This window comes from Solea solea, chromosome 2, assembly GCF_958295425.1.
Source record: "Solea solea chromosome 2, fSolSol10.1, whole genome shotgun sequence".
Classification (NCBI taxonomy): domain Eukaryota; kingdom Metazoa; phylum Chordata; class Actinopteri; order Pleuronectiformes; family Soleidae; genus Solea; species Solea solea.
Window position 1 is genome coordinate 11,835,672 of NC_081135.1, and position 19,311 is coordinate 11,854,982.

Consider the following 19,311-nt stretch of genomic DNA (forward strand, 5'->3'; position numbering starts at 1 on the left):
GTCAGCTTAAGGAATTTGATATTTTTAAGTGAATGAATTGTTAACTGAGCGTGGAAACAACTGACAGTAACCAAGAACTTATTAGTTCTTCCTTGTGCCATATTTATGAGGATTTCCTCAAAGTGTTCCTGAGTTTTCACAGTCACAAAGCAAAAAGTTCTGAGGGCACACTCAGCTCGACATTCGATCTTTGATCAGCCCAAACTCCATCTTCAAGTCCAAATGAATGCCGGTTATTGAGATGTTGGGTTTCAAAAGAATAGGGCTGGCAGCAAAAACATGATTCTTCTGGCCACGGCTGTTGCCTCTGAAGCTTACTGCTCCACGATAAGTGTAAATGTGTGTAATGCTTTTGAATGCACATAGTGAACAGCTTGATGATCTTTAAATTTAAATTATCACGCTTTCTTAGAGTGTGGAAGTAGATAGATCATCCTTATAAAAGAAATAAATAAAGAAAAATCAGTTGAAAAGTTTCTTTTAGCATTTTAATAACTAATATGGTGCTCCATTGTACTTAACTTTACCTTATTTTAAACTCTTTACCCTGCTTACTTGCTTCAGAGACTTTAAAATGCAGTGGATTAGTGGATTTGAATATTGGAACCTGATAACACTTACCCATGCATGGCATGAAGTGGGTGTGGTTCGTAATGGTACCGCCCCTCATGGTGTCTCATGTCGATTGGGATCGGTGTGTGAAACGGCGGGAAGAGGTGGTGGGCACCTGTGAATGCAAAGTAGAGAAGGAACAGTGAGACTGGGAGCAACAAAGGCAGTGAGCGATGGGAATCACCATGAGGTGGAGAAGACACTTCCTCTGAAATGCAACCGAGCTGTTTTACAGTTCCTGTAATGCAGCAGTAATTGAAACCTTTTTACACCGTCTGTGACTTTTTCGCCCCAGGAATGTTCGCTAATGGCTTCGCTCTCCAGCCAATGAGACCAAAGCAGGTTTTACACACAACAATGACTGTGTTTTTATGTGTCAGACAAAGAATGCACAAATCCACTCTTTCCTGCCATAAATGTTCAGGAGGCTTGAGGGAAGTCTCATTAGAACAACACAGCTGATCTTCATTAATGAATGTGTGTCATCACAGCAACTGAGCGTGCTAACGAAATCATGGAAGGACCGAAGGCAGGGGGGGGACACTGAGTTTACGCCAGAGGTCTGGTCAGGAGGGGACCAGTCAAGTGACATCTTGTCCAGCTGTGTGACAAAAACAACGTCTGTTCAGCAGGAGTGGGGGATTGAATCACAGTATTCCATCTTTATAAAACAATAACTACATTTGAGTTGATATTTCGCACATAGTTCCTCCCAAAGAAACCTGTGATGCAGAATGAATGAGAGAGAGTGATAGAGATAGATTCTTTGGTTGGGATGACCTGCGAGCAGAGAGACCAGCAAGGTTAAAGGTGAGAGTAGATCATCCCAGTGTGAGAGTTATTATCTCTGTGATGCAGATCATTTTATTTAAAAATAGGTAATCTTGTGTCTCAAGTCTTAAAAACCACTTTCACGAGCAGAGCTAACAGACCGTAGATCAAGTATAATCACCATTTGATTTCAGTTCCACTGTTTCTCCATCATTTCTCTGCAGAGCAGTTAAAAAAGGTTAAACCTTTTTTTTTTTATTACATATCACATGGGAATTTATATTCCTTTTTTGGGCCAATGTGGGTCTTAAGAAAACAGTGCAGCCAATGATGACATATGATGCTGATGTTTTTAGATGATATGTTTGGCCGTTTTTCTTTCCCATCCCCTCCATTTGATAACAGTTTACTTACATAAACGACAAATGCTCTGTGCCCATTTATGCACATGTATTTGAGATAAAACATTAAATATTGACTCGATGAAACAGGTAATGAAAAACCCTTAAGAAGAATTTATGGATGCTATAAAGACACTGCATGCCAATCACACACATAAAAATACAATATGATGACGAGGTCTTGCATTGATGATGGGTAAATATTGAATTTTGTGAGTTTTAAATTGAATTATGACAACTGCTGCCCAGTACTTATAGTCAAAAAGGTCTGCAATCACTGACACATAATATTCTGTTTTTAGATGTGCTTGGAATTGATCTTGAAAAATGTTCAGTGTATAACATAATCACATTTAAACAGTTATTGTTTGTGACTGTAATCACAGCAATCATACTTTATTTACTTAGAAAGTTTACATTTTCGAAACACCTCCCTGTTTGAGATGTGCCTCAGGGATAGCCCTTCCTTCCTTCGCTGTAAGCGGCGCCGTGAAAACAAGGTGAAACAGGATTCTGTGCCTGTAGGCGACGGCAGAAAGCTGAGTGTTGTTTTAGCCCATGCCAGTTACAAAAACAGACATTACAGCGACTTAAACCTGATTGGGGCTTTTGTTATTATGATTGAGGCCATCATCATGATGTTCTTTGTTAATTCTGATGGGATTACACATGACTGGGAGAGGAGAGCTGCCCTGAAGGCACCAGACAACTGTTACCCATTTGACTGATGTGGAATCTGTTCATGAAGAAACATTAGCTAATCACTCATTGTTTCCCATATGACAACAACAACAATAGATTTAAAAGTGAAATGTTTGTGCTAAGAGAAAATAGGATATTAAAGGCGACCATCAAGAACAACATACGAGTTTACCAGCAAATAAGGTATTACACACACACACATACAGAGAGAGAGAGAGAGAAGAAAGAGAAAAGAATCCTCTCTTTTAAAACCAAAGTGAGTTGTAAAATTCTGTGTGCTGCCCCACACTCCCATGTCTCCTAGTCTTTGAGATCCGAGGGCCGACAGCTTTGTGTCTCTATCGAGATCTATGCCGCTGGATCGCAGCCAGTGACCCTCCATGGCTTTTGTGTGTGAGACAGGCGGCCAATTCCGAGTCAACTTACGTGTTACAAAGCCAAGCTAGACACTGAGTGAATGAGCGAGAGCGGGGGTGAGAGCTGGGAAAAGCAGTGCAAGCTTTGTTTCACGAGTGGAGCCAAAGTTGGATCTTCTTTTCCTGAGAGGTGCCCTCTGCTTGTGCTGCCTGGTGCACCTCCATTGAAAAGCAATGGACAAGGAGGTCAGACAATGACAAAGACGGGTTTCACTGGAAGTGAGGACAGCACAGTAACTGGACAGAACAGGTATAAGATAAAACATTTTTGGCATTACAGATCAGTTATTCCAAAAATAAATGATGAACTACTTTTCCATAAGCTTTTACCAGCCACAGTGGCTTCTTGTATTGATTTCTTATTTTTTTTTTCCCGAGAGACACCCGGCTACTTTAAAATAGTTTGTGTGGCAAACATTAAAACCTCCATGAACTTTTTGCTTGAAGTTCAGTAAAAGTGGGGACAAACAAATGACACCAAGTCCCCCAAGAGGCTGATTCCCCAGTTGCAGCTGCTGGATGTGGGGGTGATAAGGGCAGGACAGGCCCTTCCATCAACCAGACAGCTGTATTGTTTCCTAGGCTGCGGGAACACATGACTATGCTACACCAAGGTACATGACTATGACAATTGACTCACACACACACACCTCTATTTCTTGATCTGCTGTTCCCCTTTGGGTGTGTTGGTATGAAGGGTTACTTTATCCTGGGTATAATATATTGAAGGCATACGAAAAAAACAACAACAGCAAAACTATAACAAAGTACTACTGCAGATAAAATGGCTACTTAAATAACTTTACTTTGTAAAATCCCATCTTGGGATGCTGCAGTCTGATAAATGCAGTTTCTACAATGCATTATAGCATCTCACCACTACCCGAAAAATAACATGTCTTCACCAATACAGCCCATAGTGTATTTTAATTATAGGGATAGTTTTTTTTATAGAATAAAGATAGGTTAATGTGAGCCCAGTTAAAACATGGCTGAACTGAAAATACTGATTTTAGCCACTTAACACGAGGCTCCCCTATTAAAATATATGTTAGCGTAAGTGTATGTAATCAGTAGATTATTTCACTGTTAGACCTGCAATCCAATGAAGGATTATTTGTATCTCATAGAACACGCGTCTACTACTTCCACCATCAGTAAGATCAACTGTGCTACCTTCTGACTTCTGTTTCATAGATTTAAACAAACTTACTGGGAAGCAGTGGACCAATACATCCCATATCCGGCAAAGTAAATGTGTTGCTTTTGTCAATGGACTTTAGTGCAGGGAGTAAGTGGTGTATAAAGCAACATTAACAACAGTTTCCTCTTGGAATAGACTGTTGATAAGATAGCATACACTCAAACTGACATTGATTTTATTCAGTGAACCTTTAGTTAAATGGCTAAAATGTGTGTTTCTGTAGTTCCTGGTAAAACTCATAGAACCCCACTTCAAAAATCCCAATTTCACACAGGAAGTGCTTGCTATTGTTACACAAATGTCACTTTCTGGTCCGTCATAAGTATTTATATTTGTGTATACAGAATATACCTACTGTATTAAAAGCATGGGACAACTTGATACAGAGTTCTTAGCTGTTACAAAGAAGGTTCTTTGTAATTTTGTGTTTTACTTCGAGGATCTACTTTTGTAAACCATGGCAAAAGCTCAAAAATCAGCACACTGAGGGGCTTTTGTGTTAGGGGGTAATCTTATATCATGAATCAGTCCAACCCACAGGAACCTTTGAGTGGTGGTGGGTTTTTTTGGGGGACTATATCTGTTTCTGATCTCCCATAACGTGTTTGTTTAAAGACCGAACATGTCTTTGCCCCTTAGCCCCCATAATCAGGCTCCAGACGTGAAAAACATCCTACCAAGCAGCAGTGAGAGTCCCACATCTTGTCTTTTTTTTTTTTTCTTTGTTTGCATCAAAAAGCCCCGGTTTGATCTTTCGCTAAAGACAATGCCAGGTGTTCACTGTTAACAAAGGTCCCATCGAGCCTCGTGACTCCAGAGCAATGAAGACGGAAAAGTACTCTCTCATTATGTCCAAATGAAGCCCCAGATCAGGACCACGGTGAAGTGGAGAGTGAAGTGGGCTCATGTCTTTGAGGAAGTACTCAACGATAATAATAATGCCCTGAGAGGCCGGGCTGGGAATAATTTTCAGGAAAAAAAAAAAAGCCTTTGTCGTGTTGAGAGAGAGAGAGAGAGAGAGAGAGCACAGGCAAGAGTGAGAGCGCAAAAAGAAAGAGTGAAGAGCAGAGCCGAGGAGCGGGAGAGGTGGGGGTGCTCCATTCAGACAGGAAATTCCAGCAGAAAAAGTTGGCCCGTGTCCTAACTACACAGCACCGTGCCAACGGCTATACACAAACGCTCATGTGCATGCATACACTCTCGCACATTCACCATTACACACAAACAGACACTGATTTGTTCCGCAGCTCCCTCTCAGTCAGCAAGTGGCCGAGACAAACACTAACATTAACTTTTGAGATTGAACAGGAAAAAAAAAAAAAAAAGTCCCTGAACGTGTTCACATCATGCTTGCAAAGTCACACCATGGCAAGTGTCATGTCTGGGGTTAATAAAACGTGTATGTTTAGCCTAATCCTGGAGAATCCTGCAGTACAAACACACACACACAACAGGGAATCTGCAGGTTTAGTTCGCAAGATGTCGCTTCCTCCCGGGCGAATATGTGAGCAAGTGATGGCGACAGAGGGATTAGAGGCTTACAGAAGAGCACGGAAAAAAACACTAGCATCTATGAAAGAGAGTCTTAACAGCACGGTTCTTTACTTTTAACTGCCCCTGGGAAGGGTAAAATGATACATTCTTATTGATAGGGGGATTTTGGGCACAGAGGCCAATGGTCTACGTAATGACAAGAGCTGCTTTGAACGGAAATGATTTCCTATGAACTTGTGCAAAGTGTGTGTGACACATGAAACACTTGTTCCCTGGGAGGACGACTACCGATGTTTTGCAGAACTGAGAAGAGGGAATCACACTTGTGTTTCAAATATAGCTTACGTCAGATGTCTATGAGGCAGTTGATGTAGCTGAATAGGCTGGTATACTCTTATAAAGCTGTTGTGTGAAATCCATTAGACAATATCCAGAGTGACTTTAAAGGATATCTTCCAGTGACTTCAGTGCATGCCTAAAAAAAATGAAATACACGCCGATAACTGATTTCCACATTCAAATAAATATTAGCTTTGTTGACTAAGAATTCGGAGGCATATAGTGTTTATTAGGGTTGAACAACATATCGCTTTCAAATCACAAATGTCATTTGAAATACTTTATTTTGGTGACAATTCACATGTTCAAGTTGTCATCCTTGCACTACAATAAAAAGTCATTCATGTTTTGACTGTGTGTGGTGTGGTAATGCACCATCCCACCTTAACTCTATTACACAGTGATAACTGAAGTGAACCTTGACTTTAAAAAAAATAAGAATATAAATAAATAAATATATTTTTTGATTGTTGTTGTTTTATGCTGAAAAACACAGGTCACTGGTAGAAAGACCAGCAGGGGCATCAGTGCAGTCTATGCTGACAGTTCCACAACACACATTTGACATCATTGCCCTTACATAGCAAACAGTCTTGTCTTACACGTTCTCTTATCAGATGTAACAATAGCATGGACTTTGGATAACTGAACCTTGAAAAATAGTCATTTGATTAACTGTTAAAACTATGATTAGTTTCCAGTGATCACTTGCAAGTAGGTTTCTATCAGGCCCTCAGGCCTTTGTTTATATCCCGTTGTCATGACGCCCTCATCCCTCCTACCCCCTCAGAAGTGTTGTATTATCTTGCAGGGCTGCTGCAGTCGACCGGGCCGTTTCTGCCTTTGCTGCTGTCCGGGCCTGTTTACAGAACCTGCTCAGACCCAGCTGGCTCCTCTCCTCTGTGATTAGTCTCTGTCAAATCTGTGCGCCTGCCTCAGACAATCACTCCTTAGTCTCAGCATCAACCCGTGTGAACCTGCCGCCAGTATGATCCATCACCTGGGCTACGAGGTGCCACATTGCCTCCCCTAATTGTTCTAAAGCCTGAGCACTACAAAGACCTTTATCTCACCTGTGTTGCCATTAGCCAGTGATATTAAATTCTACACAGTACCAAGGGACACATGATAGCTCAGGGAGGCTATTGTTTTATCGGTGATTTTAGCTCCAAAAATGTTAGTAATCGTACCTTTGGATGATTTGGAACTGTAATTTATTTTTTAAGCTCCTTTTTTAGTGAAATGTTATGAACTCAGTTAACTAAACTAAAACTAAAAACCAGAAAAATCTAAGTCATTTGCTCAGGTTTTTACCCAGCGGCAGCACAGGGGGGACCACTGCCTAATGACTACCATGAAACACCTGGCCTGAGTGGGGATTAGCGGCACATTACGACATTAAGTCAAACAAGTAAGTAAAAGCAAACTATGCATTTCAATGTCATTTTGGTCCACAGCATAAATCAGTTTTCTCTCTCTCACACACACTACCAGGCAAAATATCACTTTGCTTATAAAACAGTGACATATTCCCATTATTAAAGCACAGTGACTGCAAGTGTTTGAAATATATACTGTACCTCCATGGTTTTATCTGCCACTAAACATCCTATATATAACACCACTCATAGCCAGCTGCCAGATTATTCCACTTGCACTTACTTTCAGCACCAATGACAGCACCAATTGCTTTCTCGTGCACACACACTACAGACAGCCCTGTGCTCTCTCTCCCTCTATGAGGCTGTTCCAACCTAGTATTTACAACCATTCTGAGAAATCCTAATACAAGTGGACAGCTGTCCGTCCTTCCTTCCACACCTGGTATGAAGCAGAATTTTTATAGCCAACCTGCACTGCACTCCCAAAAACACACACTTCTATGCAGAATCGCTACAGTATATGAAAATACCACTTGCCATGATTTCATCCTCAAATAAAAACACACCACAGTAAATGAGTAAACAAGCACGTAATCATCAGGCTCAACAGGTTTAACCCAATCAAACTTTTGTTCCCACTCTTTAACGTAGAACACAGTCTTTTATTTTTTTGGAGCAGGTCCAGCAGTCCCCGGCCTCTCATCGTTCTCACTCATATTTTCCACAATGCTAATCTGTTCGCTAAACTCCAGCCAACTAAATCTACCAGGAGACCTCTGATTTCCAGCTCTCTGAAACAGTTGCACACAATGCCCTCACCTGAGCCAGATTTAAAGAGAATGCATATTTCTATTTGAAAGCGAGACACCTGGCCATCCGGAATTATTTTTTTAATTCAAATATGAGATGTCGCATTTGAATTGCCATACAGTTGTGAAGCTGTGAAGACTGATGACGTGTCAGGATAATCACCTTCCCATGCAGACTTCAGGTTTATTTTCTGGCCAATTTAGAACACAGGCGTAAACTCAACTTGGTATATGATGCACTAGGTTTGTAAGTGTTGCTGCAATGGTGATAATAAAATGAAGGAAAGTTTAGGCAATAATCCACATAAGTACTTTTCTTTAAAAATTGCATAATAATTCTGCTTTGGCTATGCCTGCCAGACTGCTCTTTGGATGTATACAAAAGCTGCTACACTTCACTTCTGTGTCGTCATCGCGTTAAGCCTGCCTCTAGCGCACCGGGAGAAAAAAAACCCATTTGGGATTGGTTCCCTTTTTTAGGTTCCTTGCCAGACATGTCTGCAGAGCAAAATCAAATCTCTGGCAGACTTGGCTGGGTTCACCCAGGCTACCTCATCCCTGGTCTCCAAACAGAAATCCTTTCTTGTCTTTACTTCTCACCATTGTTCCAAAATCGTGAGCCGGAGTCCACTGGCGACCGATGACGGCTCACACATGCAGTTTAAAACCTTTGACTTTGAGCACAACGCCTACATACTTCTGCAGAAAGTACGTTGAGGCCTTAAGAAGAGTCATATGCCCACTTGACATGTTGAGTATGTTTTCTGCAAATACTTCAAACAACACGTACAATGTTTATTTTAAGTTTACACCCAATAATGTGTCCTGGCATTTGCTAGTGTGAAAACACACAAAGGAAGTCAAGTCGTTTAAGATGGCGAGAGGTCCTCTCTTTTGGGAGCCCTTTAACCTCTAACACACAGCTGATGCTCCTCAGCGTAGGCTCACCACTCCCGCTCCCTGACTCATAAAAATAGAGCTTTCTTCTAGAAAGGAAAGACGGGAAAGGCAGAGGAAATACCCAAACAGCTCACAGTGCGTGGGAGAAGAAGGTAGCACACATCAATCTAGAAGCTGTCTCTGCTGGGGGTCACCATAAGGTGAGGCGCCCCCCCGCCCCCCCTGGGAGACTGCTCCCCAGACCTGAGTGCGAAAAACTGGGGAGTATCTCCTGGACAGACGTTGCCTGGTCTCCATCAAACCACCATTGCAGAATCTGTTAGATGTGTCTCCCAGAGTGAGACCAGTGAATGTTACTGAAGATGCAGATGTCAGTATAGACTCTTCTTCGGGGACCTTTTCAAAATAATTCATGTTTAAAATAACCTGTGGTGGTAAAAATGTTTATATCCACCAGGGTGGACAGTTTTATTAAATAAACTCATGGTATCCATTTGTTTCAAGGGTGACATTAATAGCAGCAACGTTTATAACAGCCCGAGAACCAGGTGGACTATTTCAAACTTGATTTCTTTCTCCTTTCTCTTTCTCATGTGTGTTAAAATTAGCATTTTATAATTCTGATGACAGGTGAGAAAAAACTGTAAAAAAAACCAAAACATTTAGTTTACTCAAACTTATCCCCCCCCCTTTTTTTCTCCTCTGTACACTATGACGTCTACACTGAGCACTAGTTTAATCAACTCGACTCCCACTCGTGTTGTGTTATGTGAGGCTCTGTTTGGGGTTGACCATTTTGAAGCGGAGACAGATTTGGAAGAAATCAAGTCCTGCTCAGCTCAGCTGACTGCCGGTGGCGTTCATAACACACGGCAGAGCATTGTAAGTGCTGTCAGCTGTGCTCTCGGGTCATCTGTCCCGATAAGATAAAAAACGTTAAGACACACACACACACACACACACACAGCAGGGACTTATAAACCCCCTTCTTGTCTTGGCCTCTTTCTTCGGGGCAGCATTCAGCATGGAAACCATCTCACTGTGGGAATTAGTTTAACAGCACTAACAAGAAACAGCTGTAAGGCAGGTCCATGGGCCTCTGACCAACTGGACTGACTCTTTGTCTCAGGTGATGTTTTCTCTCCCTCTCTCTCTCTCTCTCTCTTAGTCTAATAAGGAACTGTGTGAAGGAACCCTGTCATGATTCCTCTCTCAGACCTGTCAACTTTGCCCACAATCTCTTATACGGACCCTTGCAAAACTGCTGTTCCCCACCTGTCCACCAGATGCCCTCACACTTTCCCCCACCTGTTTCCGTCGCCAGGTGCCAACTTTGACCTGTTTTCTCAACTTTTCACTGACTCCCCAACACGTGCCATCTGTCCCAAATCAATTTAACATGTTACAAGTCTTCTTCAGTCAGGTTGGTCATGTTCTCTGTGTGTCATCATTGTTCTGTTCCAACCTCAGTTCCCATGAGCCATGTCATCCTCATCTTAGGCCCATGTGTGTATGCAGCCCATGTGGCACAATATGTAATTTTAGTATGGCTGGAATGATGGGCATGTGACCAGGGCTTTAATCCGTAAACTAACGCATCATCTACTGTAAGCATTGTTACTAAACAAAACAAAACATTCATTAAGGCAAAAAAGACATAATCCCTGCCACATTGCAAACTACTGCGTTTTTTGTGAAACAGTTCTTACTCTAACAGGAGGTCCAATAATGTGAATTAAGCATCACAGAACTCACATGAACTATAACTGTCCCTCAGGATTCACTACATGGAACTAGGCATACATTCACAATCACATTAAATATAATGTGCCTTTTTTAAACTAAAAGTGAACTGTCATGATTCAGGCAGAGTGTAGGGTACTTTGTTATATTTATAGAAATGGCATATTCAACTTAATGAAATTCAGGATTAAAATAAGCAAATGATTAAGCTTTGATAGTCTTGTCTTGATGGTTACAAGTCACTGTTATTGTTTTTATTCTTAGTCACAAAGAAACAACAATGACTACAATTATTAAATGTCCTAGCCCACTAGCTTTGCTAGTGTGATGGACAGTGACATGTAGAAGGAAAGGCAGTATTTGGGGTTACTTCCTGCCTCTTAAGATTCAGACAACAATAGGCAAGACTCCCAGGCTTCGGGCTACAACATGAGAAGAGTCCATTGATGCAGAGATAAGCCATGCGGAGAGGGAATAGGAAGGACAGAGGAGGACAGAGGAGGACAGTCAACAGTGACATGAATTTTTAGAGTGTCAACTCTGTAAAGCTGCTGTTCCAATAGTGTTTCCCCAAGATCCTAAGGCCAAAAACTTCCTCAAATATAGAAATAATGCTTTTTAAATTTATTTTACGTTTACGTTTTTTTACCATTTAAGTGTTTTAATTTACTATGACAAGCCTTGTTCCCCTGTATCAATATATTTTTGTAGATTGAATGTTTACTAGCTCTAAATACAGAAGTATGCAAATCAAATAAATGAGGACTATGTATAAAGCAGCTGTCAGACCTGCACAGAAGTGTCGACATGTTTGTGAAATTGCACACAGAGGCTGTATGTGCACACTTCTGCAATGAAGTTTCCGAGTGAGCCTATGTGAGAACAAGGCAGGAAAAGCTCTGTAAAATTCACAGCAAGCAAGTGTCCGGCTTCCTGCACGCTAAAGCCAGGGTTCAGTCCTTGTGAATGCCTCGTGACCCGACCAATCTCCCACCCAGACCCAATTTTCCAGACATTTTCCAGCATTAATGTCCAAAAATGGCTTATGTAACATACATCCCTGTCATTACTTTATATCAAGAAGTGATGGTGGTTGTCTCAAACCAATCTGTTAGCTGGAACCAAATTGTAAAAGAAAGATATCATAAGAACAAGTATTTTATTATAAAAATGATTAAGCTATTTTTTATTAGCAAGCTGATATTGCTGTTTGTTCTGTGCATGTGCGAAATGTGATTAGTTCCTATTACCGGTAAGGTGGAATGAGTTCTAGTACTACTAGAATTAAAAAAGAAATAATGGTTTCAATAAACATGGAATGGCAAACACAGAAAACAGGAGTTTGTGTAGGAATTACATAAAGTGTTGACTTTCCTTGGATGTGTGTATATATACACACACACACGCACACAACTGTGGTTTCTGACAAGTGACAGCAGAGCAGCTGAAACCTCCGAAAGACTCCAGAGATGAGAGCCGGAGTGGCTGGGACATTACTCAGCAACAACACACAACAGACCTCAAGATAAGGAATCATTTGTCACTTGAGCTGCAGTGACAAACCCAGCGCTCTGTGAGATAAAATTAGCCAGCATGTCACTTCCCTTGTGTGACACTGAGAGAGCTGAGTCACCTCAGGGTAAGCCTGTGGGGGAATCTCTTTTATCCTCTGTAGAAGATTTCAAAGAAAATCCTTCTGTATTCATTTTGTGCAAAGGTAAAACATTAAGTATAAAATATAAAACAAACTGATTAAGTGAATGGGTTTAAATGATGCTGCAAAGCACCACAATGCCAACAATCCAGCAAGCATTGTCACACCAGAGTTTCACTTTCATTCTGCCTGTCTCTGCTGTATGTTTGTTCCATAGAGACAATGTGTCCTTCTGTTTCTGTAAATGATAAATCTGTACATACTTTTAAAGTAATATTTTTTTAAAAGCATGGAGGAATGAGGTAGAAAATACAGATTTTATCATAATCCGGCCAGTTTCTATACAATATACATGCATTTTTAAGTTTTCTTTTAGATTTAGTCAGAAAAAAAAAAAAAGAATTACAAGAGATAGTACCTATATTTGCGATGCTTCAGTGTCGTGCCCAATGTGGACTTTGAGATGCTTCTGCATCTGATGTGGCTCATTCATTGTCTACCTCTTTATCCTCCACATGAGGGTTGTGGGAGATAGCTGGAGCCAAACCCAGCTGACAAAGGGCGAAAGGCAGTGTACGCCCTGGACAGGTTGCCAGTTCATCACAGGGCCGCCATAAAGAGAAGCATTCACTCTCATATTCAAACCCACAGTCAATTTAGAGAGTAAAATGAACCTCTACATGTTTTTGGACTGTGGGAGGAAACTGGAGTACCTGCAGGAAACATACATACGGACAACATGCTAAATAAAGTGTAATTGTGTAACTAGTAGATGAGAAGCCAACGGTGGTTTATGGAGATACCATCCATAAATAAAAATATCAATAGTCCTACATCAAAGTATTGATATTAAACAGCAAGGCAAAACAAATTTAGAATAAGCTTTTACATGGTATAATTCATTACAGACAGAGATCCACTAAGTGTCACAAATCTTTCTTGATTAGAGACCTTTGCAGATTTTGGATTGCAGTGATGTAAGTGATGTGAGCTGGTCCTCTTCATGTGTAGTTAAACACACACTGGTTTAACCACAAGCCACTGCTAATGAATGCTGAGCAACCCTACTAGAGCAGCTGCTCTCCAGCGAGTGCCTTGCTCAAAGCCACTACAGTAGTCAGCGTTAAAAGAGAATGAACACTTGAAGGTCTACAGACTTAAACTGGTCAACTTGTGCAACGGATTGACTGGAAACAGTTGTAATTGGTATTTATGACCTCATGTGCACACAGTGTTTGACATTGTCATGTATGCGTGATGTTTGAAGCAGGAAACGGCATCAAACCCTGAGCTGGAATAGCTAAAGGGATTGCACACTGAGGGTCGTGCTCCCCGTGTTTGGAGTAAAGCCCAGGAGTCAATTGACACTGCTCCAGTTAGATTTATTCACACAATCCTCGAAGCAAACTCAACAGCATAGCAAACACTGTCAGTGGGTGGAGGGAGGGAGGGAGGGAGGGGCCTGCTGGCATCCACGTCTCCACACCGCCATGGTGACAAGAGGTCACATTTGTTTGGGGCAGGACAAACGCCTCACATGGGGCCATTCACACTTTCTGCATCCTTGTAAGTCACAAGATGATCTAGCGTGATTCGGCGCTTTCAGCAGATGCCCTACCTGTTCCATCACCATAGGCATCATCAGAATCAGAATCAGAATCAGAAGAGCTTTATTGCCAAGTATGATTTGCACATACAAGGAATTTGTTCTGGTGTCATTGGTGCGTAACAAGCATACAACATTTTTAAAATCACCATCATTGGACTGAGAGATCTGTGGTTCTTCCTAAGGTTTCTCCCATTTTTTCCCCCTAGAAAAGGGTTTTGTTGAGTTTTTATCCTCATTCGATGTAAGGGGCTACAGATAGAGGCAAACTGTGCTTGTCATATTGGGCGAAACGAATAAAACTGACTTGATTTGCTCAAAACATCACTGTGAATGGCCAGTGTTGCCGTTGCTTTAGCAATGATAGAAACTCTATGCTACAAAGTCAGCGATGACAGAGACAGCTCTGGTAATTCATGTGCACAAACTGCGACAAAGCTTCAATCAACATTTGGGGAACTAATTAATCCTACTGTCAGTGAAGTGTTGCTTCTTGCAACAGTGACGATAACCTTGCATTTGTGAAGGGACTCGATTAAGACACCCTCACATAGGAGGGCGTTCCATGTGCTATCTCAGACATAGTGACGGCACAATTTAGTGGTGACATTCTGAAACAATTACAGCGTGGACTCGCGCCAAACTTTAGGCTCCAGACCAAATGCAGGGTAAAGACTTACTGTATATGCTTATCTTGAATCCATCCAAGGAGGAAGGAAAAAAAAAAAAACCTGATTAATTCCCTTCACAGTCTATTTCCAAAGCTGAGTTCTATTTGTTAAAACTAGAAAATATTGTTTTATACCTCTTACAGAGTCCCCAAAGGCAGATGAGGCTTGGGATAAAATAAACATATGACTACAGATTGCATTAGATAATTATTTCATTATTTGTTTCGGATTTCCCTTCAGTAGAAACAAAGAAACACAAACCATCTGGTGCATTAGGTTAAAGATGGTTGAGTTTCTATATTGTGGCTTTTGTTTTTGCCAGGGCTTGATTAAAAAGCACGTTCCTTGTTGCTTTTCTTCAAAGACCCCTTCTGAGAGCACACTGAAGTTTTAACTATTCCTGCCTGGCTCTTAATAATTATCCACATGTGGCCCAGTTGTGATCTTCATCAACCACCTCTTGTTGAGAGCGGGTGCCACATGCTGCCACTGTATTATTCTTAGTCTTCTCTTGATATGTACCACATTAAGTGCTCACAGTGAATGCCATGTGAGGTCGCAGTGTACGCTGTGGTTAGGAGGGCGGGGGGGGTGTCAGCTCCAGCTTTCCAGTGTTGGTTGGATAATTATTTTTTTTGGGGAAAACAGAATGAATACAATGACACACCCACTCGTTCCCACATCTCTGTAAAGCCATTTTGCTGGCAAAAACCTTTTCCTAAGGTACAAGATTGTTTTACGCTGATGCATTTACCACCTAGCTATAACCAGGCGTTCCAAAAACATAATTGTCCAAAAAATCTGGCAGGCATTTACAGCGCTCACTCACTCACTCCGGTTCACATAATGGTGGTGGTGGACTCTTAACAGCAGGTTGCCTGTGCTTAGTGAAGCATTTGTGTCATATTGAGGGTTTATTATTCTAACATCCGATCCGTTCTGGCCAGTATCGGAGCAACACAGTAACTAAATATTGTGTCATCTCATCCCGAGTCATAGCACTCCTCACTGTCACACAGGGCCCAGGCAGCTAATCAAATCAAGCAAGAGACAAAGGTATACAACCCAAAACCTCCACCTTTTATAGGTTTTCATAGCCTGGGTGAACCCAGCTGAGTCTGCCAGCAATTTGAATTCACTCTGCTGACACGTCCTGGCCAACTTCAGCAGGGAACCCATCATAAAACCCGGGCACGTTAGACGCAGGCTTAACATGATCGGCGACAGAGAAGCGACGTCGAGCAGCTTTTGTTTACATCCACCGAAGAGCAGCTGTCTTTCGATTTGACTTGAGTGACCTGTTCCATGGAGATCCCCCGGTTCAAAAGTCGTTCGATGCCATTACTCGATCGCCATCGTTCCTATAAAACTACAACATGCATGTTTGTTGACGCTCTGCACACTGGATCATTGGTCTGATTGGTTGTAGGTCTATCCAGTTGTGTACCGAGGTATTTTCATCTCAGTCTGTTGGTCACGCCTCCTGAAAGTAGGAGGTGACTACACCCTCCAGGCTCATACTCAAAATGAGACTGAGATGCAGTATGACGTTAGCCGGGATAAGGTTTTTCTGCTTCTCATTAAAAATTAAAGCAAAGTCAGGAGCTTGACATCTGCTTGAATCCATTGTTTTCCAGTTGTGTGTATTTGATCGCTGCAACTCCCCAGCTTTTCCATGAGAAGCGGCCGTGCCTTTTGCAACACATTTAAATGTGTTCGGCCCCTTAGGTAGCCCCTGGGCTTTTCTATAATCAGCCCCCCGTGTCTGTAGCAGCCATTTACAGTTTGTGGCTCTTAAGGCGAAAAAAGAAAACAGCTGGGGACAATTTATTCATCCTACATGATAGTGTATTCAGTACTAAACCTTGTATGGAGAAGGTGGAGCTGAGTAGATCTGTCAGCAGTATGTGTGACCCTGACACAGTAGAGCACTGTTTATTTTCTGTCAACAGTCAGTTTTGGTTTTCTTTAAAGATTTTTGTCCTGGTTTGTAGCAAAAAAAACAAAAACAAAAAAACACCACACCACATACACCAGGCTTTGTTTCTATTCATCGCACAACTATATGTAAAAGTGCAGTCGAGTTTTCAGCAATAAAATGATGGAAGACTCTAAGCTCATTTCTCCCAGTGGACAAAGACCACTTTCACTTGTTGGAAAAAGCTGTATTTAAAAATAAGTTAACAATTTTTCATCGTGTGCCTCCATTTACAATGACATATTTGCGTGAGGCAACTGATGCTTACATGTGAACAAATCCTCCTCTGTTTTATTTCACACATTATTATTCCTTGTATAAAAAAAAAATCTGGCGGCTACATTACCTACAGTAAAACTCAGCTGCAATGACATCACATGAGGCAGTTGATCAGATTTCAAACAGCTCCATGTGGACCAATAAAAACCTTTTCCCTTTTTTTTAAAAAAAAGAAAAAAAAGTGCAGTAATACTCCCAAAAGAACAAAGTGCTTAACCAAAGATTGTTTAAAACTATAAAAACATTCAACTTCTTTAACTTGTTTAACGTGGAAATCATGAGAATTTCAGCAGGGGAGCCATGAGTTGAGGGTTTCGTCAGTACAAAGCCTCTATTTACAGCAAACCACTGTGCCGCTTAGAGTCTCGAGAAACGCCACTCTGTTTCCATAGCGATAGACCAGCCAAAGCCATCTGATCTCTCCCAGTCAGACCGCCACTTGTCAGCTCATATTAGAGCCAGTGGTTGCCTCTGCTTACATGTGGTACCCATCACCCCATAGCCTGAGGTAGTGATTGTGTTTGGCTGCCGCAGCACCTTGCCCTCCCCCCAGGGGGAAACTGTTTCACTCAGTCCTGGAATCTCCCCTGGTTATATGTGCCATGTTATGACAGCTTAATGGTGCTGGTAACTGTGTGGCAGCAGACAGAGAGGGGTCAGCATAGTTCCTGAGGATGGGCTAGTCCCCACAGTCAGTATCCCTGACAGACAAAAACGGAACATCTGATTTGATATGTAAACCCCTGAATATCATGTCTGTCCGTCATATCAGTAACAAGTAACAAATAATTCATTTCATTTTCAATTCATCTGTACATTATTTTGTACAATTAAATGAGTTGTTTGGCAAACAAAGTATTTGTTTCCAAAATGAACCATAAGATATAGACATTTAAGAAGCTGAAAAATCCAAGAACCTGTGTATGATTAAAAATATTAAACCAATAATTGTATTATTTATTCATTTATTAAAATACATTGCAGCCATGTTGGCCGAGCTACAATAATCATGTCAGCTATGTGGACTTGTTTTAAGTATGGAAAACATCAGAGTGTAACTTTGCATGAATTGCTTTATGGGAGAAAAACATATGTTGTACAATTTAAAAATGTTCGTTTTTTTTAAATGGCTGATAATAGAAACATTTACCAGCACAGCTCTGAGCGTAGGTGTTTAAGTAGATATTTAAAGTTGTGATATTGGAATCAGACAGGAAACAGCAGTGTAAAGTCATCGCTATTTGGTTGCGTTGACGCTGAAAATCGATAGTTTGTCTTAAACTTGTCATTATGATCTTGACACTGATTATACAGTGTAATTCATGCATTTACACCAGGGGTGTCAAACTCATTTTTGTTCAGGGGCTACATACAGCGCAATTTGATCTCAAATGGGCCGGACCAGTAAAATAGCATAATGAAACCAGCATAATAACCTATGAACAACAAGAACTCCTTTGTTTTTTCTCCTTTTGTCTTACATTTAATGAAGGATATTTTTACAAAACATAAAATTTCTTGAGAAATATTAGTGCATTTTCAACAATAAAAATATTGCGTTTAGATTGTAATCGTAGTGTGAAATTTTAACAAATTCATCCTGTGGGCCGGATTGGACCCTCTGGCGGGCCGGTTCTGGCCCCCGGGCCGTATGTTTGACACCCCTGATTTACACTGATCCTTAATACATTTTTCGTTCACTGTGTTCCTCTCTGCCACTGGGACAGGGATTTTGCACTTGATTTATGTCACACAGTATCTGCATAATCCAAAACAATGAAGAGTAGCAGTAGTGGTACAACAGGAATGCATTGTGTTTAAATGGAAACTTTTTAAATTAAATTAAAAATGATTAACAAATAAAACATACATTAGCTATTCAATTTGAACAAGGTGGGTTAAATCAACGTGTAAAACCCTCAGTGCTGGCATGCTGAGGTCTTAGCTTCATTTTTATGAAGGAAAAATACTTCTCAGGACGTTCTTCACTGAACATGATCCGACAGAACCCCGTCTGTTCCTTCTCCCAGTGCGGACTCCTGACAGTGGCAGGAGCAACACGCACACATTCACACGCTGCCAGTGTGTAAACAGAGTTGGGATAGCAGTGTGGAGCAAAGGCAACAGTTGAGCTGGAGCACAAACATCTTTTTGCACGCGCTTCACAAACATAAACAAGTGATACATTAATATTCAAAAGTCGGCCGATGGGGAGGAGCGAGTCGCTCAGAATGAAAACCTTGTGTTATTGTTGTTACTTCATCTGCCCCCATGCACAGTCCTGGTCTGACTCTGAGGCAATTACAGCTGTGACAAGCTGCAGGAGCTAAACACTGTGAAAACAGTCTCA

The 19,311-nt window shown here is 41.3% G+C and overlaps 1 protein-coding gene across 1 annotated transcript in view; it reads right to left on the bottom strand.

The window, feature by feature from the left end:
- gli2a (GLI family zinc finger 2a) overlaps positions 1–19,311 on the bottom strand; it is an 86,923-nt gene that overhangs the window by 37,929 nt on the left and 29,683 nt on the right. The window contains exon 3 of the mRNA XM_058616879.1: positions 622–727. Within this exon, the coding sequence (XP_058472862.1) occupies positions 622–727 (106 nt within the window). The remainder of the gene's footprint in view (positions 1–621; positions 728–19,311) is intronic.